This window comes from Passer montanus, unplaced genomic scaffold (assembly GCF_014805655.1).
Source record: "Passer montanus isolate IOZ18808 unplaced genomic scaffold, ASM1480565v1 scaffold32, whole genome shotgun sequence".
In the NCBI taxonomy this organism is placed as follows: Eukaryota; Metazoa; Chordata; class Aves; order Passeriformes; family Passeridae; genus Passer; species Passer montanus.
The window spans coordinates 5295082-5322490 of NW_024367930.1; the positions used below are offsets into that span (position 1 = coordinate 5295082).

Below are 27409 nucleotides of genomic sequence, written 5' to 3' on the forward strand. Positions count from 1 at the left end.
ATTCTACACTTTAACAGAGAATTCTGAAATCAAACTGTAGATAGTAAAAGTAGCAACAGTGCCAGGGAATTTGAACAAACAAATGACTAGGAGGTGGAAGAAATCATTGATGTCCAGGAAATTAGTGTCTAATAGAGATAAGAGGCTGAGTAAAAGTTCAGTTGCTTCAATTCAGTGCAAATGAAGTCTTTGTTATTGGTTGACATCATGGGAAATGTACTTACTTGGCATTTGGATCAGGTAACAGATAAGAAATAAATGTAGGCTGTATATTTTCAAAAAGAGTTAATCTTGGGCAAATACTTCTTTGCACAGAATGCAATGACTTTCTAAACAAGCATGTAAATATAGACTGTGAGTAGGCTTTCCATGCAGTTTGATGTGGAGACCCTGTGCCTTGTTCCTGGTGGAATGCAGGATCATTAAATCCAGTTTAAGGATATGTTTTGTCTATGAAGTGTTTTATAAAATGAATTACAGGGAAGTTAACTGAATATTTTGAGACTATTTTCTTCTTGAGCTTTACTACTTAGGAGCAAATCTTATGACGACTGTAAATTATAATGACTGTAATGCATCATGTATTTGTGGTTTATAATTCTCCACGTAATTATTTGTGCTGATGTCTTGCCATTTTATTGTGCTGGACTTTGGAAGGGAAAGATAAATCAAGTCTCTGCAATATATTAATTTCCTAGTTCATGGTGTGCTGTGGAGGAAATCTGTCTAGTGGTTAAAGCTGGGTCCACATGTGTTGAGGGATAAAGTACTGGAATGGTCTTCCAGGGGAGGTGGTGGAGTCACCATTCCTGGAGGTGTTTAAAAAAAAATTGGATGTGGCACTCGGTGTCATGGTTTAGTTGAGGTGTTAGGGCGTGGGTTGGACGCAATGATCATGACGGTCTCTTCCAACCTAGTGATTCTGTGAAAACGCAAAGTCAAATTAAACATTAATTTGGATTGGTTAATACAATGTTTTCTAACAAGGATGTGACTCAAAAGTCTGTCCCTGGACTTTCAGTAGAAGAGTAAATGCTCAGTAGCTTCATTCCTTTTGGCTGATTGTTGATTGTGTGAGTCATTAGGGTGATTTTTATTGTCAGATCTGAGTTTTCATTGAGTTCAATTTAGGTGATACGTAGCTAGTTTATTTTTCTTGCTTGTGGAATGCAGCTTCTTTAAGGATGCCTTCTTATTTGAAGTGTTTGGGACAGTGGGACTTCCACTTACAACTTTGGAAGAATTCTGAATATTTGAGATTTTTAGATCGAAAACAGAATGTGTTCTTGAAATGTTACATTAACAGTTAAAGCAAGTCTTCCAGGCTGTAGTAGTATAAGAGGAAAAAATATTGCTGCTGCTTGCTAGGGTCATCTGCTGCATCTCTGATACCTGGCTTTAAGATGTAAAAAGCAGACTTCCTATCCTGGGGCAATTCTGAGACTTTTCAGGTAGAGAGCAGTGAAGTTGCAACAAGAGCTCTAAAGGTAATCAAGAGACTTCAGGGACTTGGTATGACTGGTTAAGAGATCAGAAGCTGAAGTAATTTTCACACCTTTCTCTTTCTAGTTCCAAGGAATGATGAAGGAATAAACAGGAAGAGCTGGCAGATCAATACTTGGCTCTGAGCCTGGTGTCAGTGGCAAATTTTTTTATTATTATTATTATTAGTGCTATGTTTATATGACATCAGGCCTGCTGGTGACAGACATGCTACACCTGTCTCAAAAAGGGAAAAGTCTTTGCAGATGCTAGAGTTACGAGGTCTTCTGGAGAGAGCTTTAATTGAGATTGGAAAAGGAGAAGGGATAAATCCAGGGGAGCATGCCAGTGTTTGAGGGATGGTGTGCTGGTGAGGTCCTTCAGTCTGATATTTCAGTGGAGATATCAGGCGATGGAGATCCATGTGGTGGCAAAGAAGAAAGGGTCGCTGTGTTACAAACCACAGAATTGCCTGGTCACATAGGAATTAGGGCTTATAGCCAAAAAAAAGGTGGTGGGATCAACAGCCCAAGCAGGTGCATTTGTATGAACACATGCAGCAAGGTAGCAAGCAGGCTGCCAGTCACAAGCCTTCTTCCAAGGGCTCAGTGCTGGAGCCAGTTCTGTTGAGCAGTGACTGAGACAAGGGGATCAAGTGCACCTCAGTGATTTGGCAGAGGACGCCAAGTTGGCTGAGGGTGCTGATCTGCTGGAGTGTGGGTAGGCTCTGCAGAGGAGTCCAAAGAAGCAGGACAAGTGAGCTGAGGCCCATGGTATGAAGTTCAGCAAGGCCAAGTGCTGGATCCTGCACTTCAACCACAACAACCCCAGGCAGTGCTGCAGGCTGGGGGAAGAGTGGCTGGAAAGCTGCCCCATGGAAAAAGACCAGGGGGTAATGTTTGACAGCTGTCTGAACATGAGCCAGTGTGTGCCCAGGTGGCCAAGAAGGCCAGTGGCATCCTGGCCTGTATCAGCAATAGTGTGGCCAGCAGGACCAGGGCAGTGATGGTCCTGCTATAATTAGCACCTCAAATCCCGTGTCCAGTTCTGGCCTTGTCACAACAGGAAAGACTTTGAGGGGCTGGAGTGTGTCCAGAGAAGGGCATGGAGTACAAGCCTGATGAGGAGAGGCTGAGGGAGCTAGGACTGTTTAGCCTGGAGAAAAGGCAGCTCAGGGGTGACCTCATTGCTCTCTACAACTACCTGAGAGGAGTCTGTAGCAAGGTGAGAGTCATCCCCTTCTCCCATGTAATAAGCAGCAGGACAAGAGGAAATGGCCCTAAGTTGCATCAGAGGAGATGTAGGTTGGATATTAGGAAAACTTTCTTTACTGTAAGTGTTGTCCTGCATTGGAATGTTGTGCCCAGGTAGGTGGTGGAATCAATGTCTCTGGAAGAATTTAAAAGACCCTTAGGGTAGTTAGGGAGATGGTTTAGTGGTGGACTTGGTGGTGCTATATTAATGGTTGGACTCATCTTAGAAGTCTTTTCTGATCTAAAAAATTCATGACTATGATTTTACACTAAAATTTTGGGACTAATTTGTCTAAAATTGGGTGTTAGTGAATCTCATCTTATGGTGTGCATTTAAATGTGTGTGTCTCACCATTACTGCTTTCCAGGTTTGTCCTGTGTGCCAATCTTAAGTGGCCAAATCTTTTATAAAGTATTCTCTTGTGTTTTCAACTACTGAATGTTGCCTGAGGCTAGTACTGAAACTTCTTTCAGTTCAAATTAAAGCTTATGTATTTGTAGAAAACCAATAAAATAGGTCAAATAAATTCCATTTAAATAATCTTATCTGCAAATTCCACTGCTTTGTTTTCATGATGGTTTTGTTAAGTAAACATCAAATAAATTTAATGTTGGGGTCAGTACTTGCAGTGCTCAGTCTGACACAATTTTACTGCAGATAATTCTGCTGAAAATTACTTAATTTTCTTAGCTGTGATTTGATTTGATGTGGGCTAGTGCATCTTGTAATGCATTATGTTTAAGTCATTCACAGTTGTATAAATAATAGCTTATTGAAATTAGCATTGTTTTTCATTGTATTTTTAATGTCTTATGGTGGCAAATGTATTCCTTAACTTTCCTGTCAGTCATGTTTATAACTACTGTACCAGTGTACACCAGTCTAATCAAGCACGGGGAGCTGGAGTACCTCCTTCTAAATCGAAAAAGGGCCAGACACCTGGAGGTGCTCAGTTTGTTGGCTTGGAATTGTACAAACGGCTAAAAGAATTTCTGAAGAACTACTTGACTAATCTCCTTAAGGTAAGATGGGGTATGAGATTAATCTGCACTTGTAGTAACATAAACTGGGGTGAGAAGAAAAGCTGTATCAATAAGCCTAGAGGTTTTGCAGCCACTGGAAGTAAACTGAATGATCTTAAAAGGTGCTTTTGTCTCCATAGCCATTAAAATGTTTTGTTGGCTTTCCCTCAGACATAGATCAGTCCCTAAGCTTGTACCTCTGAGCTGCTTTTCCTCTTCAAGCCGAAACAACATTCTTGTGTTTTATAGAAGTAATGTTACATGACATCTTAAGCTGTCCTGTATTTGAGCAAGAATAGCTAGACTTTCCAAGCAATTAACCAGCATATTAGGAATGCTGAAAAAATGGATGCCTGTCATATTGAAAATGCCTGACGGTAGCCTTTATTTTTTTTAATAAATAAACTACTAATAGAGATGGATGTTGTCTTGCATCCAGAGGGACAGGGATGTCTTCTGGAGCTTTATCTGTGCTATGCATTTTTTCCAGCCTTTTAATTTCAAAATCTCATACTTCGTGCTTTACTAATGTAGATCTAAATGTATTATCAGTGTGTTTTCTGTAAATACCATTTGTGTAAATGGTGTAGGTTTATTGCACAGTCAGTTTTTACACTCTGATACGTCTTGGTTTTACCTCAAAATTGCACAACAGTACTGGCAAACTTGTAATTTCAGGATGGTGAAGATTTGATGGATGAGAGTGTGCTGAAATTCTACACTCAACAGTGGGAAGATTATAGGTTTTCAAGCAAAGTATTGAATGGGATATGTGCCTACCTCAATCGACATTGGGTTCGTCGTGAGTGCGATGAAGGTCGTAAAGGAATATATGAAATTTATTCAGTAAGTAGCTTTTTGAAGTGAGTGATTTGTCCATTCCATCTGCCATGTTTGCATTATCATTCTGTAGATCACTCCTTGAATCTTGTAGGAGGTTCATAGACATTTTGTAGAAGTGGCATTCTCCCTCCTTACCCTACTCCTACCTCAGTATATTTGTAAAAATTCCAAGGGTCTAAGTCTGTGAGATGTTTAATGTGCCTTTCATGTTTTGGGACTTCAGCAGTAGACTATTGAGGGTTGTCTGAATATTTGCTGCTTAGTGGTATCTGTGTGCCTCGGAGTGGTCTTGTCATCCCACTTACAATTCAGCCAAGCATTTCAAACACCAAATAAAGCAGTAAATAATATTTTTTTTCTGACTTCAATACATTTCTACAAATTTTTTAGCATCCAAGCTGCTAAGATTCAGACAACATTTGGTTTGTAGCACAAATTATTTTGGTGCAGTTCTGAAAGACTGATATGATAATTTTTTTTGTAACGTGAAGTAATATAAATAAGAACTTAACAGTACTTCTGTATTCCAGATAACTAAAAGGGTTTTTTTTTTAATAAGGGATAATTATTGTCCTTACTGCTGAAGCATTAGGAAAGTGCTGTGCTGTTTTTCTGCTTCACTAGAATAATTCTGCATATGGTAGAAAAACAGTTGGTATCCTTAGTTCCCTTCCTCTTGACTTTAGTAGCCTAATGCTAAGGGACTATGTCAGCTTGGAAACTGCCAACAAAAAAAAGCTGTGTGTTTTCAAAGTCACTCCAAGTGGGTTTTGTTAGTTTCCAGAGCTGGCAGTGGATCCCCTGGTAGAAAAAGAAACAACTTAGTAAAGGTAGTGGTAAACCCAGTTGTAATTTTAATGTGAAACAATCTCATTGCTTGAGAAATGTGTGCGCCAAAATATAGTTTTAGAAGTTCTCATTAGTTTGCATACTACATCAGCTTTCCTTAAAGGGAGTTACCCTACATGTATATGTGTATATATAAATATTTTCTTTATTCCATCTTTCTTCTCCCTTCTTTTACTTCTAGCTTGCCTTGGTGACCTGGAGAGACTGCTTATTCAGGCCATTAAATAAGCAGGTATATATATGTATAGTATTGATATATTACAACTATAGTGTTATTTTATAGGGTTAATTTCATATATTGTAAGTAACTGCTTCAAGGAGCCTGGGGGGCATGGGGGCATTCACAGACCTGGAAAATAAAATGAAGCCTTCTGCTTCTCCTGTGTGATATTTTAAAAAAGACATGTGTTTGAAGGAATAAGCCTTTTTGTGTGTGACTGAACCTTGATACCAAGACTGTTCTGTTATCTCTCTGCTGAGAGGACCGTTGGCTTTTTTTTAAAAAGCTAAGGGGACTTGAAGTGCAATTTCAGTGGTTACTAAGCTAAGCAGGAGTACAGGCTGATGACAGTCATGTCTTAAGGTTTGGGAGTCAAGACTGGCTGAGAACAGATAGGAACAGGCCAGGATTTTGGTCTCTCCTAATGTTACTGTAAGTTGTTACATTTACACTGATGCCTGGGAGACTCAGGTCAAAGCCAAATGTTTAAAATGAGTGAATCAGCACAATATAAAACAAGGCATTCCATCACAATTTATAGGTACATGTGTAGGTTGATTTCACTTCTTACCAGTACTTCACGATGAAGTAGTTGCAGCAGATTATTTGTCCAAAGAACAGGTGGTTAGCTCAGGTCTTGCTACAGTGTTTTGTATTTCAGGTATAAAAAAAGAGAAGTTTGGCTTTGAAAGTGTTTTTTTAAAATTAAAGAAAAGAAAAATACTTCAATACCCATATACACCTTACCACTAATCAGACTGTAATTATGTTGTATGAATTAAAGGAGTATCATTCTCTGTATGAACTTTATATGTTCAGATCTCCTTAAATGTTGTTCTCAAGGTGCCTGACTTTTCTTGAATATGGAAATACACTCATAATTAAGTATGGTACTTGATCTACCAGCTGCTTTCTCTGTGCTTGACTTAACTTTTAATCCCTGTTTTCTAAGGTAACAAATGCAGTGTTGAAATTGATTGAAAAGGAAAGAAATGGTGAAACTATCAATACAAGGCTGATCAGTGGAGTTGTACAATCCTATGGTAAATGTGATTTCTTTAAGATTCTGTTACTTTCTTGAAAATAAATAAATTTATATACCCTATCAGAGCCCAGAAGTAGCACCCCACCTCCTTATATGTCCAGTAAAGATTTTTTTCAGTAATGTAAATGCAGTTCTGCATTGTTTAACTTCACATTTTATTGACATTTTATACAATAACAGATGATTTTACTGTATTTGTGAAACTTGAGAGTGCAACTGATAGACAAGAGTGTTCATCAGTTACAAATAAGTTATTAAGGAGCTAAATCGGGAAGTGGGGAAGGATGGTAGTTTGCATAGCAGAGTGGGGTTGCTTTTTCCCTTTTGTGTAATATTCAGAGCATTGCCATCCAAATTACTGACTAGTTTCATTAATAAAAGCAAAACCATATAATCTGGAACTCCTAAGAAGAAAAAATGAAAGGAGAATTTGAACTACCATTTGAGAAACTGAAGTTTTCCAAATCCCGTAATCCTACATTTAAGAAATGTATCTAAAAATGTAGTTGACATTAGTAGTATCTTGTGCTGATATTTTGAAAATGCAAAATCAATGTACTTTTTTTAAAGTGGTGCTGATGCAGTCCCAATTGATTGCTTTCATCTAAGTTAGAAGGAGTGTCATTGTTTATTTGCAGGAGATGACTTCATAAAAACCAGGTTTTTTATTTCTTGGTCTTTTTTGTTTGGTTGTATTTTTTTTCCTTTAGTGGAGCTGGGGCTGAATGAAGATGATGCATTTGCAAAAGGACCTACACTAACTGTCTATAAAGAATCCTTTGAATCTCAGTTTCTTGCTGACACAGAGAGATTTTATACACGAGAAAGTACTGAATTCTTGCAACAGAACCCAGTCACAGAATACATGAAGAAGGTAAATTACTTAATCTGCTTTGTGATTCTTGTTTTTGTGGATACCAGTTTTTTTAGAGACAAAGAAATATAAATTCTAGGCTTTTATTATCAGTTTCTTGAAATGATGGTTATTTTACAGAAACAGCTGGTTTTCCCTGTAGTGATTTGTTCTGTGTTTATCTGGTCTGAAGTTTGTCGCCTTACCACATTTCAGTGAGTACAGTGAAAGTATGGAACTTTCTGAACAGTTAAAACAGAAGATTAAGTTAAAATAAATTCAGATTTTTTTTAGACATCAAGACACCAAAACAATAATTTTGCTTTAATACCACAAGTTTACCATTCCCATACAAGGAACGGTGTGTTGTTGACACATTTATTGAGGTACCTTCCTGAGCAAGCTGGCTAAGGAAATACATCTCTAATTAGCTCTACTTCTCTTAGAATATTTTAGTGTCATGAACCCCTACGAAGTACTTCTCATCAACAGAGGCCAGATTTAAATTCTTAACTTGTCTCTAGTTTTGGGGATCCCAGACAGGGTAACTAAGGGCAAGGAGGATAAACACTGGCTATTTCTGGTCTGGTTATTAGGTCAGTCTTACTGACCCGGTAGTAGATAGGTCATCATCCACCTTGGACAAGTGCTGCTTCATATGTTTTATTCACAGTACTTTTCTTCACTTTCTGAATTGCTGCTTGTTTATTCCCTTTCAGCTTAGTTAAAGAATAAGAGAATTTTCAAGTATGTAATGTACAGATACACATCCCTCCCTGCAGTTTTCTTTGTGTAATGCTTTTTACCTCAGAACATATCCTTTCTTAACTCCTGGAATTAAAGTCGATGAATTACCCAGAAAGAAAAGAGGAAGATTGGAGGGGAAGTCCTAGAAATAACACAGTAAAAGGAATTGTATCTCTAGTAGTTTCCCAGTAATTACCAGACCAACCTATGTTTACTTTTCTGTTGTTGAATTAATTATTTTTTGCTATTTCCCTTTCAAGTTCGTGTTTTAACTTTCATCCTAATGTATGTATAAAGAGAAAGTAAGGAAATTTCAGTCATTCAGGACCTGAATGACTGGCTCATCCAGACTTCCTTGGTACAGGACAGTAAGAAGCTGTCTGAAGGTCATTGCTATTTCAAGAACTAGAGATTACAAGCAAGTAGAAATAACTGATTAGTCCCCAAACAATCCTCAAGGCTTCAGAAATCCACAAAACAGCAACTTGCTTTGCTTGAAGCTGATGTCGAGGATGAAAGCACATACAAAGTTAGCAGACAGCAGGGAAATGTTCAGCAGGAAAATGTGTAGCCTTATGTATCTGTTCAAATTAATGTATTAGGGATGTATACAAGCCATTTGGGCTCTCTTGGCATCTCCTTACACACTAGTGGCTGGAAGATCTTACAAGTAATCTGATGGAAGCATGAACTGTGAAGGGAGTAATCTGCTGTTAGTACACTTACTTGACATTCTCACTGGAGCACTGTACTTTGAGTTCTGTCTGGCAATAAATAGCATTGCAAAACAAAAAGAAACCTTGGAGTACCCTAGGGCACACCAGCATAGCATGACTGTTACCATGTTCAGTAGAATTGTGGTAGTGTGTTGTAGAACAGTCAATGAAATCTTAACTAGAGCTAGGATTTGTGTATGTAGTTATACAGGCAGACTTACTGAGTTTAGAAAGATTGTGAATTTTTCTTCTCAGGCTAGAACTCATGAGTAAAGCTGGCATAGCGTGATGTGCTGTAGGGAAAAAGGTCAGTATTTCTTAAGACTGTTCCTTGAAATATAGTCTTACACTGAACTTTTCATCTTTATATTTGAAACAAGTGAAGATACTCTTGTGTGAACTAATTAGTTTTCCCTTGTTTCTGAAATATGACTTTAAAAGGAAAATGGAGCTGTAAGAACACCAAATAAAACAGAGTGTAAGGAAACGTGAACTTAGAGTAAATATTTTTTTTCATAGAAGAGCTCACAATGAGAGTTGACTGTTAGCATTAAAAGTGAAAGTCTAAGAAGCAGCACCAGAAGTGGCAGAATTTCCTGAACTACAGAAACGCAGAATTGATTAAATACAGGCTAAGTAGTTCCAATGTTCATAAGGAAGATTTGCTGCTATTTGCTGTCAGTAAGGAAGTTGTTTGTTATTCCTTACTGGTAAGAAACTGGCAAGTACTTTGGAGCTGGAGCTTGTATCCCTTCTCAAGTTGCTGATTTAATTTCCTATATTTTGATCAGTACTGATTTAGCTCTAGGGGACAGTAATCCAGGACCATTTCACAAGACCTAAGTGCAAAATCATTGCAGAATGAGTGAAACTAACAGTGACTTAGATGATTTAAAGCTATGTGTGATGCAGTGCACTTGCAGTGTAGCTGTTCCTTTTTTATTGTCCGGATACGATCTGTCATGCTTACTTGTTACTCTGGCATACTAGGACTATGAATTAACCTAATTCCATTTTCTTGATGATGTTGTTAATTTAAATAATTCAGGCTAATAAGAGGACATACGCCCCTTATCCCTAATAATGTGCTGCAGTTACAAATGGTTTGTAATGCGAATCCTTAACACTTTTGCAAATGAAATAGAGGTAATTGTTATGTAAACAATTTCAGTTTTACATTTAAGCATAAGTTCTATTCCTTGAGTGACATTTAGAATTTTCATTTGCCAGGAAGATGCGCATATGTAGCATTTCATATGCCAAGTTAAATGCTAGTATAATTTAAATTACTGTAGTTGATTGAGAAGCTTTTCTGTGTAAAAATCTAGATGAGACTATTCAAATAAATTTGTCATGGCCATAGTGTTAAGTTGTAGTTTCCTGCCTTTTAGTTTTGTGGAGCCATGAAATACATACATTCATGTTTGTCTTAAACATAACTAGCTCTGTAGCTGGAGAGCTTGCTGATCCTAAAACTGCCAGCATCTCATGTCAAAGGCTTTCTCTTTTTCTGACAGCAGATTTCCATCTGTAAACTCCTTATTCACAAGCAACAGGAAAACAGTTTTGCTGTGATTCTCCCCCGCCATTTAAACAGCAAATTGTATTTTCATCAACATAAACATCAATTCCAAATGTATATTATGATTCCTGGAAAAATAACTGCTAAAGTAGGTGGTTCGCAATACCAGACTAGAGAGAAGTTTGCTTCTTGTTGTTGTTTTCTAGAAGAATTGACTGAACAGTCACCTGTTTTCTGCTGTTAGATTTGTGTTCTGTCTTCCCTGTGGGTTTCATGTTTATCTCTGTGTTTCTGTAGGCCGAAGCTCGCCTTCTTGAGGAGCAGCGTAGAGTTCAGGTATATCTCCATGAGAGCACACAAGATGAGTTAGCACGGAAGTGTGAGCAAGTACTTATCGAAAAACATCTGGAGATCTTTCATACAGAGTTTCAGAATTTGTTGGATGCTGACAAAAATGAAGGTAAGGAGTTTCAAACACTGGCTTTAGGCTTAGAGCTCTCCTCCCTGATGAATTGTGAATAATGTAAAATCTGGTGCTAGCTAAATGTCTTTTGTTCAGGAATTAGATTAAGGGAGAAGATAGTCACTAAACTGGTGGACAAGCAGGTTTAATGAAATTGGGATGGCTGATGATACTGCTTCAAGGACCCTACCCCAATCCCTGATATTAAGGCAGAACAGCACTAGTTTGATTTCTCTTAACATGGCTGGAAGAGTTTCAAGAGCACTTGAGCCATTTTTCCAGCAGGAGCTGAAGCTTGTGTGGGAGAGATGGGAGGTGAAAAACAGACCAGTACTCTTTCCAGCTCTTTCAGTTTAATCTATGGATCTTCCTGAATCAGCACTGAGAATTTTAAAATCCAGAGTGATCAGAAGTATGTATCAGAAATGTTAAAAGAGGAATAGATGCAAACAAGTAGCTTTTAAAATAGAATATATAAAATACATAATATTGCATAGATCACAAGGAAAGGGTGGAAATTATTAATTGAGTTAAATTTGGCTGTGAAAATGATTCTTAAGTGTTGCTAATAGATCAAATTTATATTGTCATAGAGAATACATAGAGTAATGACTTCTTCATTACTATCAGAAATATCAGAGTTTAGGTATCTTTAAGGAATTGTCAATTGTATTGCTTTGTATGAGTTTCTTCAGGAGTTTATAGACAGCACAAAATAACAGCCAGAACTAATTCCTGTGGATCATGCAGATGATAAGGGTGAATCATAATTCTGATTTCCCAGTTGGGGAACTAATTAAATCTGTATTTCAAGTCTGAATCTGGCTGTATAGCTAACATACTGCTCTTATGAAAAGGGGCAGAATGAAAGAGATGCTGTTGTTAAGTTACTAATGATAAAATTGTTCATTTGAGAGTTTTAAATTGTAACTATGACTCTGTCTCTTTGTATATTGGTATTAAAATAGCAACTACGAATTATTACTATCTATAGTCATCGTGTTGATAATGAATAGATGCTTTGAAATCAAATAGGGCAATTGAGCGTGATTAGTAGGTCAGAAGTTAGCTGATTCAAATGTAAATAATCTACTAGTATTTGAGTCAGATGTTGTTTGTGTTTGTAAATATTTACTCCGTAATTGGAAGAGATTTTAATGGGTGTTGGTTTGTGAAATTACTTCATAAATGACTAAAGGATTTCTGACAATTGAAATAGCAATAGAACTAAAAAGAAAGTTTTTCTGGACTTGGGACACCTTCACAGACTTTTATTTTTTCCTCCTGCTTTATCAAGCTCATGGGTTATGTGAGCCCTTAGTACAATCACTTACCGTAGTGATGCAATTCCATAAGTTTGTCTGGGTAAAAAAGAAAAGAGGTATCTTGTGTCTTGGGCACTGTCTAATTGTGTCTTTGGGTTTACTTTCATGTGGATTATTTCTAAGATTAAGTAGACTTTCTTTAAAATGCTTGATTTTTTTCTTATTTTTAAAAATATTTTCTCTTCTGTTATCAGGCTTCACTTATGCCAATTGTAGCAGTTCCCTTGCTCTTTTTTAAGATTCATGAAGTTTCAAGATTAGAAAATTTATTTTCAGTGACAGTCTGATAATTCATTCTTTAACCACAGTAATCAGTTCATTCTCCAATTTGTGGTATACTAGCATAGCCTTTGTTAGACTATCCTAGTATTTGCTTTGCTCTCTTGAAAATACACTGGTTTTGAGGTCCTTCCATGCAAACTGTGTTTGAGAATATCATATTACAGGCCACTCCAATTGGTGTTCTGTAACTTTTTAATCCATTGTGTCACTAATGCATAAACTGGTTATAAAGGTTGTGGGACACGTTCCTCATGTGTTACATACATCAGTATAATACCTGTAGGAACCAATTGGGTTTATTGGGAGAAGGCTGTAATGATGTAGGCAGTGTCACCATGCAAATATTCCATGAGACTTTGTTGCATCTCTTCCTTATTTCACCTAACACAGACATCCTGGTAGACCAGCTCGTGAACACTTGCTTGTGGGTAGATTATAGCAGCAGCTTGTTGTATCTATGCATGGCATTATTTTCCTACCTTTTTTCTAAAGTTCTGTATGGTATTCTTATGTTCTTATAAAAGTTAACATCAGGTTGCAATTGTGGTTTTTCACAGAAAAAAAAAATGCTTTGTTTTCAAATCTGCAAGTTTAAGCTGGACAAAGTGTTAAGGAAAGGAAAGTGTTATACAGAAACCTAACTGAACTGAAATGTCACACCTTCAGTATTAGAAGGCATCAAACTCTGTGGTCAGAGTTAGGTAGAGTACCAGCTCTTGCTCTTGTTTTGTTTAATCTGATAATCCTCTGGTTGTAATAAATTTCTCACAAGCCCTTCAGAGAAGTCCTTGCACTTCAGAAGAGCTAGATGTAGCTGTCAACCTTTACATGTGTTCCACAAGGTGAAATATCCTCCTTAGTTTACAGTAAATAATCTGATTGTTTACTGTTTCACTGGGGTGCCTGTTCAGTGAGGGCAAGATTGCAAGAGGTGACTGGCAGGTTTGTGAACGTGGTTTATGGCCAATTCAATGTTTGCCTTTTTTTTTTTTTGTTAAAGAGTTCTGCTCTCAGAAAATACAAAGTATCTATCTTGTTGAAACTAAATAATAAAAACCAAAACTCTCTTCAGTTAGACTTTCCAAAATTGCTAATTGATTTGAAAAGTCTTCGCTGAAAACTAGTGAGGTTTTAATAGGAAGACTTAATATGCTTCATGCATGACCCAACATGCAGTTTTACCTTTATTAGTTCTATCGTAATGCTTTTCAGAACCTCTTTTTTCTTTTAGCTACAACTATTACTACTGGTAATCAGTCACTTAAAGTTGTTTTTTTGAAAGAGATGTCTTTTACTGACAGTGCTTTATTGAAGGAAATTTGATTTATAATGTTTCCATATCTGTTAAGGTCATATCAACATACAATATTTTGCCTTGAATTTCCAACTGTTACTACTGATGCTGTCCAAAGTAAAAGTGTTGCTATGCAAAGGGCTACAAGTAATGTTAGATGCCTGAGAACTGACTTGTTGAGAATAAGATTTAAAGGACAGTGGTCAGCTGGAAAATGTGCTTGTAGCACAACCAGCAGTAACATTAATAAGAGCCTCAAATTCATGGCAGCACTTCAAAATGTTACTTAAATAAGAGGGGTTTAGCACCATTTTTAAATCATTGCTTTAAACCTGTGAATACTAAAAATCTGATGTAAATTTTCTACCATTCAAATGGTGGGTTTTTGTTCTTGAGATTTGCTACATTGTGAAGGTAAAACATAGATCCTAATATAACAGATTGTTTTCTCTTTAACTAGTGTTAGCTTTCCAGGTGAGTGCAAAGGTTTGCTGTATTGGATAATCATTTAGTGTAGTTTTTTCTGGCTTTTTAGGAGCAGTTGCTTATGTGTTTTTGTTGACAATGGATGTTTAACTCCTATAGACAACTAGTAAATGAGAATTTGAAGTAATAGCCAGTACAGATGGGAAATGCTACCTTTCCTTTTATTTCCTCTTTTACAGACTTGGGTCGCATGTATAACCTTGTATCTCGAATCCAGGATGGCCTTGGAGAGCTGAAAAAACTTTTGGAAACCCACATTCATAATCAGGGTCTAGCTGCAATTGAGAAATGTGGAGAAGCTGCACTAAATGCAAGTATCTCATCAAAACAAGTCTGTGTGTGCTGCCACTTCTACATTAGAGGATAGTGAATGCTTCCTGATAAAACTTCCAGTTTGTTTGTTTTCCCTCTCACTAATTTGAAAGGACTTGGTGATTCTCAAATGTTAGTAGAAGGTTTAAAACAAATTTACATTGCTCTGTTTCTACTCCTTAAATTTTGGGGTTCTTTTGGGTGGTTTTTTATTTTCATTTGGTTTGGGAGGGCTGTGGGGGGTGTTTGTTTTGGTTTGGTTTTGAGGGGGAGGGTGAATTTCCTTCTGAGAGTTTGCTGTCAGGATGTCATGCTGGTTGGAAAGCTGACAGTGCAAATACAGCACCCAACACTTACAATACAAGTACACCTGAAAGTCGACTGTTTCAAGAAGCATTATCTCCAGTCAAATGTATTTGATTTCATCATTTTAAGGAATTCTGAGTTGGATGGGATTATCTAGAGAAAGTTTGTTGGTTTGAGTTTTTTGATAGTATCTTTATCCTGTTTGGAAAAGCATGAGAAATAGGAGAAGAAGAAGGAACTGAAATGGTTGGAAAGGTCACAATATAAGGAGAAGGTCAGATCTTTGGAAAGGCTGTTTTTTTAATTTTTATCCCATAATTGTAATTTCAAACTTAGTTTTGTATTGATTAGGGTTGCGTCTTGGCAACATGAAGTTTTTTAAACCCATTGCCAACCTTCTTCTCTATAGACAATATTATGTTTTCCAGGGGAAAAGAAAAAATGAAGCAGTGCACAAAGCAAGATCAGGATAGAATATAGATTCTGGTAAATTTTATTTAAAGTGGAATTCAAGAAGCACTTGGAAAATGCTCTCAGGCATTGTCACTGATAATACCATCATTAGTGTGATTCTCAGGGTGGTCGTGTGCAGAGTCAGGGGTTGGACTTTGATGATCCTTGTGGGTTCCTTCCAACTCAGGATACACTATAATTAACTTTGATTTTTGACAAAGTTTATTTTAACTTGTTGCTTTCCTGAGAAGTTCTTGAAATAGCTTCATATTAAAGCAGTAATCTGTATTGGAGGGTGTAATGTCAGTTGTTCATTTCTATAGTTTTAAGTGCATAGCTTTTTAGCAGTGTTGATCTTTTGTGAATGATAAAGTAATCATGAAGCAAATTCAGGAATCTTCAGTTTCATTTGTACATGTCTCTGTGAATTTTGAAATCACATCTGCTCCATGCTTTGCACATCATTCTTGAGGTTTTTTCCTGCTTAGGCTTTAAAGAACTAGGCCACAAAAAAAAAAAAAGCTCTTTCTCCAGGAATTATTTCATCTTTCAGGGAGGGGGATCCAAGATTTGTATGTATTAGATGACTCCAACCATTTACAAAACTCTTCCTGCCTCTGACACTTTTGATTTCACATCTTTCTCTTTCGTTCCTCACTCCACACATTTCTTCTTCATTTTCATAGCAGTATCTCTAGCTGTTCCTTGGGAACCATCTTGCCTTTTCTTGCAATATCCCACACACTGGTGTATTGCTATTCATCATTGCATTGTTAGTCCTCTGTCACACTTAGGATTGATTTTTGCTAACTTAATTTACCTGTACTGTGTCTAAACAGATAATCAAGTAAGCAAATGCTTCTTGCTTTCTCTGTAGTCAGTGCAGAGAAATAGTCATACCAACCTGACTCATTTCACCTATTTTATACATTAATGCAGAAGGAGTTGTGCTCTAGTCTCTGTTAACTGTATTAACAAAACTGCTTTTCAGTCAGATTGGCTGCTTTTTGTGCCTTTTGTTTGTTGGGTTTTTTAGCCTTTGTAATCAGTACTTTTCTGAATATCCTTTAAATCTATTTGCATTCCTTACCTCAGAAGTTCTCAATAATCTCAGTTCTTTGTCTCAAGCGTAGCATTAGATTGGTGGTGCATGGTAGTCTGTGTCTGTCTTCAGTGGCAACAGGAAGTGTTTTTCAGGATCGTGATAAAACCCTGCCCATATTCCACCACTTCTAGCCAACAAGACCTTCTGATCTCCAGATTGAAGACTTCCAGCCTTTTTTAGTCTGTTGTATAGTAGCTGTCTTGTGTGCCTGATGATTTACTTGCCCATCACTGTCCCTACTCCTTGACTCCACTCCCTCTTTATTGAGAAGTAAGGATCAGTAACTGCACGAAGAACTCAGTCTGAGTACAGTAACTTGATGTTTATTGGCATTTGGCTGACACTGGGTGCTGAGCACGTAAATTTTAAAGACTACCAATGACTGAGGTGTCTGTACTAAGTTGTACCTACTGGATATACACCAGTCACATTCTTACCACAGAGATTTTCCTCTATAGCAACTGCCATTTTATGATTGTCCAGCTCTTTCAAGTGTGACTTGAAATAAGTTTTAAGTCTTTAAAAATGTTTGCAGTGGTTGAGTAAATACTTTGTCTTTTGTGTGCTGTGGTACACTCTGCACTGTGATTGTTGTTAAATGGGAGCTTGCATTAGTCAGTCCTGGACATAGGACCTGAACTAGTCTGCCTACTAGTTTACCTTTAAAATGTTTCTAATACTTCATAGACTTTCTCCACACAAATTTTCTTGGGCCAGTGAATAGCTCCATTTTGGAGGAAGTAGAAAGCAGAAAGTCAACAGGTTGCAAAAACCAGTCTCTCCTTATTGCAGGATCCAAAAATGTATGTACAGACAGTGTTGGATGTCCATAAGAAATACAACGCTTTAGTTATGTCTGCATTCAACAACGATGCTGGCTTCGTGGCTGCACTAGACAAAGTAAGTGCATGTAGTGGCAGATGCTGGATTTGTTTTTAATTTCCATGCAAAATAAAAAAAATTGTCTCCCAAAATTTCACTGTCTTTTGTGATTTATAGGCTTGTGGTCGATTTATAAATAATAATGCAGTAACAAAAATGGCTCAATCATCCAGTAAATCCCCAGAGCTACTGGCACGATACTGTGACTCTTTACTAAAGAAAAGGTATGTCCTCAAAGACAAATAATTATTTCATGTTGGCTTTTATTTTAAAAGGTTTTAGCCTATGAAGTTTTATACTGTCTTCCGAAACAGAACTGCACTTTGCAAGAAATTAATTTTATCAAATTCTGGATACAAAAATTTCAGTAGGACCATTCCTAAAGGTTGTGTTGTTTGGTATTCTTTTTAAGGAAAAGTGGAGGAAATAAGCAAACCTTTCTTGCCTTATAGGAATCTTAAGTTTTTGTTTTTCAGTAAAACTGAAGGAGGGGTTTTAGGTAGGGTTTTCTACACTGAAAAACTTAAATTGGATTGTCTCTTGTAAAGAGATGCGCATTCCGTTTTCCATTAAAACTGTTGCTTTCCTCCTTTTGTTTTTTCTGTACCTTCTTCTATCTGGGCAGAAATTGAGGAGGAGAAAAACTGCTTTCTAACCTTTCATAGTTCATATTTTAATTCAAGGTATTTAGTTTTAAATGGTTCAACAGCTCATACACTGAGTTTGGTATCAGTTCAGTTCATACTAGATTGGTGTTAGTTTTGTCCCTGGCAGCATTTTTAGTTGGTTGTCAGAGGGGGAAAAAAGCCACCACCAAACAACCCAAAAATGGGAGAACTTGCTCAGTTTGCTGAATGAAGGAGATGGGAAAGAGAAAAGGGTTTTATTTTCTACTTTTCACATACTGACTGTGTACAGGGTAGATTTGGGGTTTGTCTGGTGGACAAACTTGAGATGGAGGAAGACAATGTGGTGCCACCTGAGCTTTCACCCAGTCAATCCCAGCTCTGTGAGCTGTATTCTTCTCAATGTACTATCTAAGGTAAGAAATAAAGATAGCATTTAGCAGCAGAAAGAGAAAGGTCCATGTTTAAGCTCATAAATCCTGAGCAGTACCAGCCTACCAGCAAGTCCCAAGCAAGTCATGGTCCAGGACTTCAGGCTGTGACATTTGGGAACTTCATAATTGCTGACAGGTGGAGCAGTGAACTGTTCACTTCATTACATTGTTTTCTCTTTAAAGAGCTTTGGATCCCAGAACTAATCAAATTTGCATTCTTTTATTTCTGAAGCTTCCATATGCATCCATATGTTGGTTTAATTCTGCTGGGTTAGTGCTCATTAAAAATGCACTTCTTTAATTGCAGCTCAAAGAATCCAGAAGAAGCAGAATTGGAAGATACACTCAATCAAGTGGTAAGATGTCTATAAATACATATGAAATATAAAGATTATTTTGTTTATTAAAAAACCCTTTACAGCAGACTTAAAGTGGCTATATTGAAGCTATGCTTTTGCTTAATCTGTATATGCATATAAAATGTATAATTTCCATGACATCTTTTTATGTCATTATATATCCACATATATATAATATGCTCTACATGTGGAATACACAGTTCTTTTTTAAAATAGTATCCATATTTAAAGCAAACACACCACCAGTCTCTCTTCCCTCCCCTAAAAAAGACAAACAAAGCCCCCAGTCTTTAAAATTTAGGTGCAAATCAAGTAGTTCCTGCTGCATCTTTTTCAAGACAAATGTTTAAATATTTTTCCCTTACAAATTATCTTGGCTCTTCCAGATGGTTGTCTTCAAGTACATTGAGGATAAAGATGTGTTTCAAAAATTCTATGCTAAAATGCTGGCAAAGAGACTTGTGCATCAAAACAGTGCTAGTGATGATGCTGAGGCAAGCATGATCTCCAAACTAAAAGTGAGTATTCCATGACTGCCCCATAATCTACTGCCTTGCAGGTCTTCACACTGTTTTGGAAAGCATTGATGTACATCCTTTTATTTGTTTATTTTATGCACAGAAAAAGAAACAACAACGGGCTTTTTGTCTGTTTTTTTTTTTAAATCATAGGAACTTCTACTGCATGTCTGCCTGATGGAGCTAAGCTTAATTATTCTTAACCAAATGAATGACATGGATTTAATTATTCAAGGGAATGAGTACTGAAAAGTAGCTTAATTTTGTTAACCCATATTTATGCAGAATTAAACAAAATACAATTCACTACCCTTTGAGTAGTCTGTTTCATTGTGTTTTGCTTAATTTTCAAACAAAAATTTCCTCAGTCTTCAATGGCAGTTAAAGGTCACATTTCAGGGGGGGATCAGCACTTTGAGTAAGGGAAATGCAGAACTTTGTCCATCTTCTAATGAGGAAATAAGCTCCAACACTTTGTTCTTCTCATTATCCAATCTCTAAAATGTGTCTTGCTGATGTATCTGTGCTTTTAAATACAGCAAGCTTGTGGTTTTGAGTATACCTCCAAGCTGCAGCGGATGTTCCAAGATATTGGTGTAAGCAAGGATTTGAATGAGCAGTTTAAAAAGCACCTGACCAATTCAGAACCATTAGATTGTAAGTAACACCTTTACCTAAGTTACTGTTGCATAGTATAGCCTCCTCCTATATTTGACTTAGTGCCACAAATTAGAGTTAGTGTTTTGTTGCATAGTATAGCCTCCTCCTATTTCTGTAGAACTAAGTGTGTGAGGGAAATATTTGACTTAGTGCCACAAATTAGAGTTAGTGTTCTTCTGACCATCATAGCTGGGATGTTTAAATCAGGTTTTAAAAGTTTAGGTCTGTTCTTTGTCTTCTAGTAGCTCTTTATATATTTTCTGAGTAACCTCTTCCTGATTTTAGAGATCACATTTAGGTACATAACTAAATTAATAATATCTCTTTTTTCTTTTTTTCTTTTTTTTTATGTTTGATGGGATGTTTTTCCTTAAACAGTTTTGATTGTTAGCTGTTTAATACTTAGATTTACATGGTAGTATTAAGGATAAAAGTTTATTGTGTTCCAGGTTGTTTTTAGATGCCCCTATCACCTTTTTTATACTTTTCAATTGAAGCACATTGAACCAAATTCTGTCAAGAATTGATGATTATTTCTTGGATTACAATTAGAGTTGTGTATCATCAGGTTTAAATTTTACTTAGTTTTTGTATTATTCATTCTTGACTTGACCAAAATGCCTTACAAGTATAGGTGTGAAAGGTCTGTTCTTGCAGTTGTGTACTGTGGAATGATGATGAACTTTCTCTTTTAACACCGAAGTGGGAAAATTGTAACTCATTGTAGAGATAGAAACAGAGTAGTAACTCCTCCAAATAAGAGAAGATTGAGTGCCTGTAACAGTAAATCTAAAGTTCTCCAACTGCAGTGACATCTCTCATGAGCAGTTTTGGTTATGATCCGACAAAAATAAAATAGTGCTTAATGATTTTTTTACCATGTTAGTTTGACCATGGGCCAGACATGTCTGTGTTAGAACTGGGACTGTTTGAAGAGGGAGGGAGGAGAAAGTGGGATAATGCAGCTCATCCTCTTCACCTCTCTTTCAGTGGATTTCAGCATCCAGGTGCTGAGTTCTGGATCGTGGCCGTTCCAGCAGTCCTGCACGTTTGCTCTGCCATCTGAGGTGAGACACTTGCACTTGGTTCATCTGAGCATGGAATGATCATGAGAGAAATTTTTTTACAAGGCTGGTGTTTCCTTCCATCTGTTGTGTTTCAGAGAGGACTATAAGTGTCTCTGGTATTTGTCTATTTGGCCTGAGGATATTTGGAACAAGATAATTGAGTAAGGTAGTAGGAGGGAGCTGTGTGAAATCTGTGTTTTCTTGTCTTCCCATGAAAACTCCCTGGTTAATAAATCTTTCTTCAAAATATTCAACAGCAACTAAAGCAAGTCTTTGTTAGTGCATTTTTCTGGGTATACCTAATTTAAGACACCTTTTCATACCACTGCTTCAGCTTTACCCAGTAAAATCTTTAGATATTATAGTCGTTAGTTTTCTGCTGAGTGTTTATCCAGAGAAAAGGCATGAATATTTAACTTGAGAAGTAAAATTAATGTTGTTACCTGGAGGATGAAGGTGGTTAAAACAAATTGCTTTGCTAGCCATGCTAAATGTATCCTAAAAGGAAGAATGAACCTTAAATGCCTATTTACATTTGTACTGTTAATGGTACTCTAAAGGGGAACCCTGTAACAGAGGGAAATTTTTCATCCAGTCTGCCGAATGTAAATACTTTGAGTTTCCGTTTGGTGGATTTAGACAACATAGTGGTTGAGGGTGATCAGATTTGATACTCCCCTGTTGCTTCCATAACATGTTCTAATAATGCTAAATGAAGGTAAATAATATTTATTTATTTATTTATTTATTACTTATGTGTTTATACAGTTAGAACGGAGCTATCAGAGATTTACTGCATTTTATGCCAGTCGTCACAGTGGAAGAAAATTAACATGGTTGTATCAGCTGTCCAAAGGGGAATTGGTTACCAACTGTTTCAAAAATAGATACACATTACAGGTAAGGACAAGTCATACCAATAGAAACACTTGGTGATGGTTGTTTTCAGAGGACTGGATGCAGCCCAATAGAACCTATCAGTACAGTAAATAAAGATACAATAAAGATTTGTGTTTAAAAGAAAGTTGACTTAAGAAACAGAACACATTGCCTGTGGTTTAAACAGGTGTTGAAATGCATTTTGTGAGATAAATACAACCTCTCTGCCTAGGATCTTATGCTGCTTATACTTTGCTGTCTGCTTTGTTTCAAAAAATAAATGAGATGGGGAGTTCACAACAGCAAGAAGAAACAAGATAATGTCAGAATTGACCGTGTCATCAACATATGTGAACCCTGTGGTGATAGACATGGATAAGCCACCGATAGCTTCTTGGTGTATAAATTTGGTTTCATTATTCTGCTGGAGTTGGGAGGGTTGTGAGGATGAATTCAGCAGTCTGTATTGGGTGTAATGAAGACTAAATGTGAAAGAGTTGGAGTGACAGAGGAAAACAATTTGAAACTGTATTAGCAAATAGAAGGATAATGTTTTGATGCCATAATAGAAAATTTGATCAAGTGTCTGAAGCAAGCCAAATTGGGGGTTTAATCCTGGAGTTTATGTTTAGATAATTCTGGAAGAGGGAGTTCTGGTTGTAAAAGCAACATTTGATTTATTTTTTTTTTTATTAGCACCACTTGGGTATTCTCTGTTGTCCAAATATTCCAGTGTATGTGTTTAAATGATGAATTTCAGGCTGTTCAAATTCAGGAAGTGTTTGTAAGTTCTCATTTTCTGATTTCCCCCCTATCCCCTCTGTTCTCTGTTTTTGGATCTGTCAGGCATCCACATTCCAGATGGCGATTTTACTGCAGTACAACACAGAAGATGCCTATACCGTGCAGCAGCTGACAGACAGTACTCAAATAAAAATGGTAGCGACTTTGCACGTTTTACCACACTCTAGTGAGCAAGTGTTTTGGTCTTCAGGGCTCTCCCTGCTATCATAAGAAATTTGGATTACACATGCTTGGAGTCAGAACCAGCTTCTGTCCCAAAGGAGACAGATGTGCTCTATTCTTGGTCAAGTCACTTTCCTGGTTTACTTTCCTGTAATCATAACTGCCTGGTTTTCTGATAAGTCTTAGTGCATGTACATTCCTGTTCATGACTGGAGTGAATTGTCTAGCTTCCTGCTGAACTCTGGGTAGAAGTTTTCAGTGTTTCAATGCATACATTTTAATGTTAAAAGACAACATTCTAGCAAAACCAGCAATTTCCCTAAATGATTGATCTATGCATCTGTCATTCTTTTATATCTCAAGGCTTTTTTACATGAACATAGTAAATCTGCAGTTCATTGGCTAACTATCTCCTGTGGAAAAAGTTCCCTCCTTTTCTTCCCAAGCAGGCTTTATGGCCCACAATTTGACATTTATTTGACCTTTAGCAGTAGGTTTGAATCAAGACTGCTCTGACTTCTGGAAAGTTAGGTATTCCTATTCAGTAGGATCTTTACTTCTAGAAATGCCTACCTAAAAGGTTCTTGTTGCTGATGGATTACAGCAAACCCAGAAGTCTTAGGGTTTGCCATTTATTACAGACTGTGGTAAAAGAGCAGTTTTGCAGGCCTGCACAGAATATTGCCAGTAGCCCTCTGGGTGAGCAACCAGCAACAGCAACCAGAAGGGATCCCTGTTAAAACAAAAGATGTTAATCAGAACACAGAGAGTGCTTGCTTTCTGAAGTTTAAGCTTGCCATGGTATATATATTTGCATGGTTTGGGAAAAATGATTTCTTAGGCGTATAAATCTGCTTGCAAAATATTACCTAAAGCAGCAACTGGAAAGATCTCTTGTTTGGAATTAGTATTTCTCAATAATTTTATATTTGACCAGCCACAAGGGGGATATGTCATAACACCCAAAAAGAACATTGTTTTATTTCTGTGAATTAAGTTTTTACTGCTTTTTCTTGCCCCCTCATTTTGCAATGTTCTGCACTCATTAGTCTAAACATGTGCATTCTTTTTCAAGTTTTTAAGTTAGACAAAGGTGCTGTCTATCTGCACTGATAATGTTTTCTGTAATTTTGTAGGATATCTTGGCACAAGTTCTACAGATACTGTTGAAATCAAAATTGCTTGTAAGTACTCTTGCTTTGTTATGACCTGCTTAACATACAGGGAAATATGTAAGACTATTTATTTATTTATTTGTTTCTTTGTTTGTTGCAGGTTTTGGAAGATGAAAATGCAAATGTTGATGAAGTGGAGTTAAAACCGGATACTTTAATAAAACTGTATCTTGGTTACAAAAAGTAAGCAGCATGCATCACTTAGATGTAATGAGTAGCATCCTCCTCTGCTTTCAAAATCTGGGTGAAATCTAATATACTTGGGATGAAAGCTTCAGGGTTCAAGTGCCAATTCAAATGTAGATCCAATGTGTACCAGCATTAAGGGAAAGGCGAGTGGTGGGGGATGGGTGTGATTTCAGCTCTTTGACTCTGGCTTTGTCATAAAATAAAGTCAAGGCCTGACATATTTTTATATGTCCTTTTTGTTCCTTAATTCTTGTCTAATTCTTGGATAACTGATTCAAGTGCTGCCGTTTCGCCAAGGTGTTACTTGCGTGCACTCGGCAAATCCATGATATTTTACAAGGTTACAGAAGTGTCCAGTAACCAGCAAAGGTCAAAGGCAGAAATGTTCATCCACTACTGCTAACATGAGAAGATCAGGCTCATTTTATAACCACGGTGTATAGAGTGATTTGAAGACTTAATAAACACAATTTTCAGTAGGTTTTATTACTTACTTTAAACAGTTGTATATTTTAAGCTGTTTACAGCCCTGTGGTATTTTTATCGTGCTTTTCAGAGCATAGATATAAACACACACAAATTCAGTGAGGAGTTCAGTACTTCCCAAAGATAAGATCTCAGGTGAAAGAAACATTTTAAAACCTTTCCTTGTACCTCACCCTTTATCTGCTTTCTGTCCCCCTTTACCAAATTAAAGGTTTGAGAATTCATGGTCTGTTGCACTAATGCAGTGATAGAAACAGCTCAGTGTTGCTGCATTGTGCAGCAGCTGGTTCCCAATTTGTGATGGAGAGCACTGTGGTAAATAAATAACAATCCTCTCTCCAGGGCAGCTAACAGGTCTGAGGAGAGCCCTCTGCTCTCTGGTGCTCTGGTGCTGAGGTTTGCTCCCCGCTTGTGACACAGGACCTTGTCTTGAGTGGCCACGTGTGGCAGTGGGCTCACCTCAGCACAGCTGTCAGTGCCAGGGAGCGTGTGAAAGAAAGGCAGAGCTCAGTTCCACAGAACAAAGAGATTCTCCACATTATGGTCAGAATCCAGTCTGTAAATCAGAAGGGTGATCTATTTCCATTGACTTCCTTTGTCTCCTTCACTGACTCCAAATTTCTTACTACAAACAGAAATATTTTGAATACAGTGTTAACTGTACAGTGCTAGTTACACAGATCACTAGGATGGATTCAGTAAATTGTGAGATACCTTTCTGGTGGGTGTCTGTGAATTTTGTTTCATGGATTGGTTGTGGGCATTCTTTATTTTTATTTTAATTTTGGTTTAACTTGAATAAGTGCATCTAAAATTTTCAGAAGAGCCAAAGTCCTGTGTTGTTATAAAGTAATTATGGTGCTGTGGTTTTTATTTTGGAGTTGTGTTTTGTTTGGAGTTTTTTCTGTGTTTCTTGGGTTTTTAAACAATCTAATTGTTCATTAACTTCTGCTTTTCTTTACAGCAAAAAATTAAGGGTAAACATCAATGTGCCAATGAAGACTGAACAGAAGCAGGAGCAAGAAACTACACACAAAAATATAGAGGAAGACAGGAAACTACTGATTCAGGTGAGTTTTATTGCAGAATGCTGACACAAATCTTTGTAATCATTTAATGAAGCTTACTGTAGGGTTTTCCTAACTTTTACGAGAAGACAACATGCTCTAACTACATTAGAGTTCAAAAAATGTATTTAAAATATTCTTAAAGGTGATTTGAGTCTGTAGTAGAAACTGGAAGTAGGCACTTCTACAGACAGGATGTGTTCATTCACATTGTTCTAACCTGATGTTGATGAGCGTTTGGGTTCCTTGGATACACATTCACCAGACCTCATCCTGGGTGAAAATTGAATAATTAAAAAATAGTAATACCCATGTAGTATGAAATCAACAGTGGTTTTATATCCATTCATTTGGAATCCACTTGAGAGGCAGAGGATGGAAGTACAGATGTACCACTAAGTGTCACAGTAAGGTTAAATATATAAAGAAAGCTTTTTGCTACACAAGTAGTTTTGTGTGGCTCTTGTTACCAGTTGGTGCTATTATTATTGTGACTGACTGTAAGCACAGTTCTAAAAATTCATGTGTCAAAACCACTTTGGATGACTGTGTGCTGTGGAGTTCTTGAAGTCTGTGTGAGTAGCTGACACCCATGGGCAAAGCTTCTCCCCGTCTGGTGCTTGAGTTGGTTGTGGTGGTTCTTCTGCACAGGCAGACATGATCTAGGGGAGTTAAACAGCTTTACACAAGGACTTTGCTCCTAAACACACCTTCCCAACTTTGCTATGCAGGCTGCTATTGTGAGAATCATGAAAATGAGGAAGGTTCTAAAACACCAGCAACTGCTCGGAGAAGTGCTAACACAGCTGTCCTCAAGGTTCAAGCCACGAGTTCCTGTAATTAAGGTATGTGAGACCCACATCTCTGAACCTGGATTCCAGGAGGTGAGAAGGATATAGACACAGACAAAACACATGCTTCTGAATTAAAAAAGGAAAGCTAAGGAGATGGGATGGGCAAGGACAGATTTTTTTGAGTTGCAAGTAGGAAATACTTTAACCAGAAGTACTGCATTTCTCTTAGGGAAGTATCCATGTTTCGCATTGTTGGCAGTGGTGGTAAAATAGTAACTGGATTGCATCTTTTCACATCAGTGTCAGCTTACCATAGCCCTTGATCCAGGCTTACCTTTTGTTCCTGCTCTCCCAGTTGGGGTTAGCTCAATAAACCAGTTTCCTGCTTTCCTTTACAGTAAAAATGGTGGGATGGGGAGCATTGTATTTAATTATTTACTCATAATTATATTTATTCTATTAATTATTCATTTATGTATACTAATTTCTTCATCAGTTTGTTTAAGTGTGCTCACCAGCAGTTTTTATATCCACAACAAAGGAGTAGGTGAGGCAAAGGACAAGCAGTGAGAGCAGTTGCATAAACTGGCACCAGTGCAGGGCAGTTACACAGCCCCTCACTGCTGCTGCTGTCTTTTGTGACCTTTGCATCTTGGTGTAATTCTTTATTTGCTATCCTACTGTGAAGTTGCTCAGCATGGTCTCCCAGTCACACCCCTGGAATGGCA

General features: G+C 37.2%; 1 protein-coding gene across 1 annotated transcript in view; it reads left to right on the plus strand.

The window, feature by feature from the left end:
* Positions 1-27409, plus strand: part of CUL1 (cullin 1) — a 52428-nt gene that overhangs the window by 24169 nt on the left and 850 nt on the right. Inside the window, exons 3-21 of the mRNA XM_039715026.1 lie at positions 3584-3758; positions 4437-4604; positions 5632-5682; positions 6623-6713; positions 7426-7589; positions 10851-11013; positions 14583-14713; positions 17372-17479; positions 17579-17685; positions 18829-18877; positions 19267-19398; positions 19938-20055; positions 21049-21125; positions 21894-22025; positions 22851-22943; positions 24107-24154; positions 24246-24328; positions 25785-25890; positions 26619-26732. Coding sequence (XP_039570960.1) covers positions 3584-3758; positions 4437-4604; positions 5632-5682; positions 6623-6713; positions 7426-7589; positions 10851-11013; positions 14583-14713; positions 17372-17479; positions 17579-17685; positions 18829-18877; positions 19267-19398; positions 19938-20055; positions 21049-21125; positions 21894-22025; positions 22851-22943; positions 24107-24154; positions 24246-24328; positions 25785-25890; positions 26619-26732 — 2110 coding nt within the window. The remainder of the gene's footprint in view (positions 1-3583; positions 3759-4436; positions 4605-5631; positions 5683-6622; positions 6714-7425; positions 7590-10850; positions 11014-14582; positions 14714-17371; positions 17480-17578; positions 17686-18828; positions 18878-19266; positions 19399-19937; positions 20056-21048; positions 21126-21893; positions 22026-22850; positions 22944-24106; positions 24155-24245; positions 24329-25784; positions 25891-26618; positions 26733-27409) is intronic.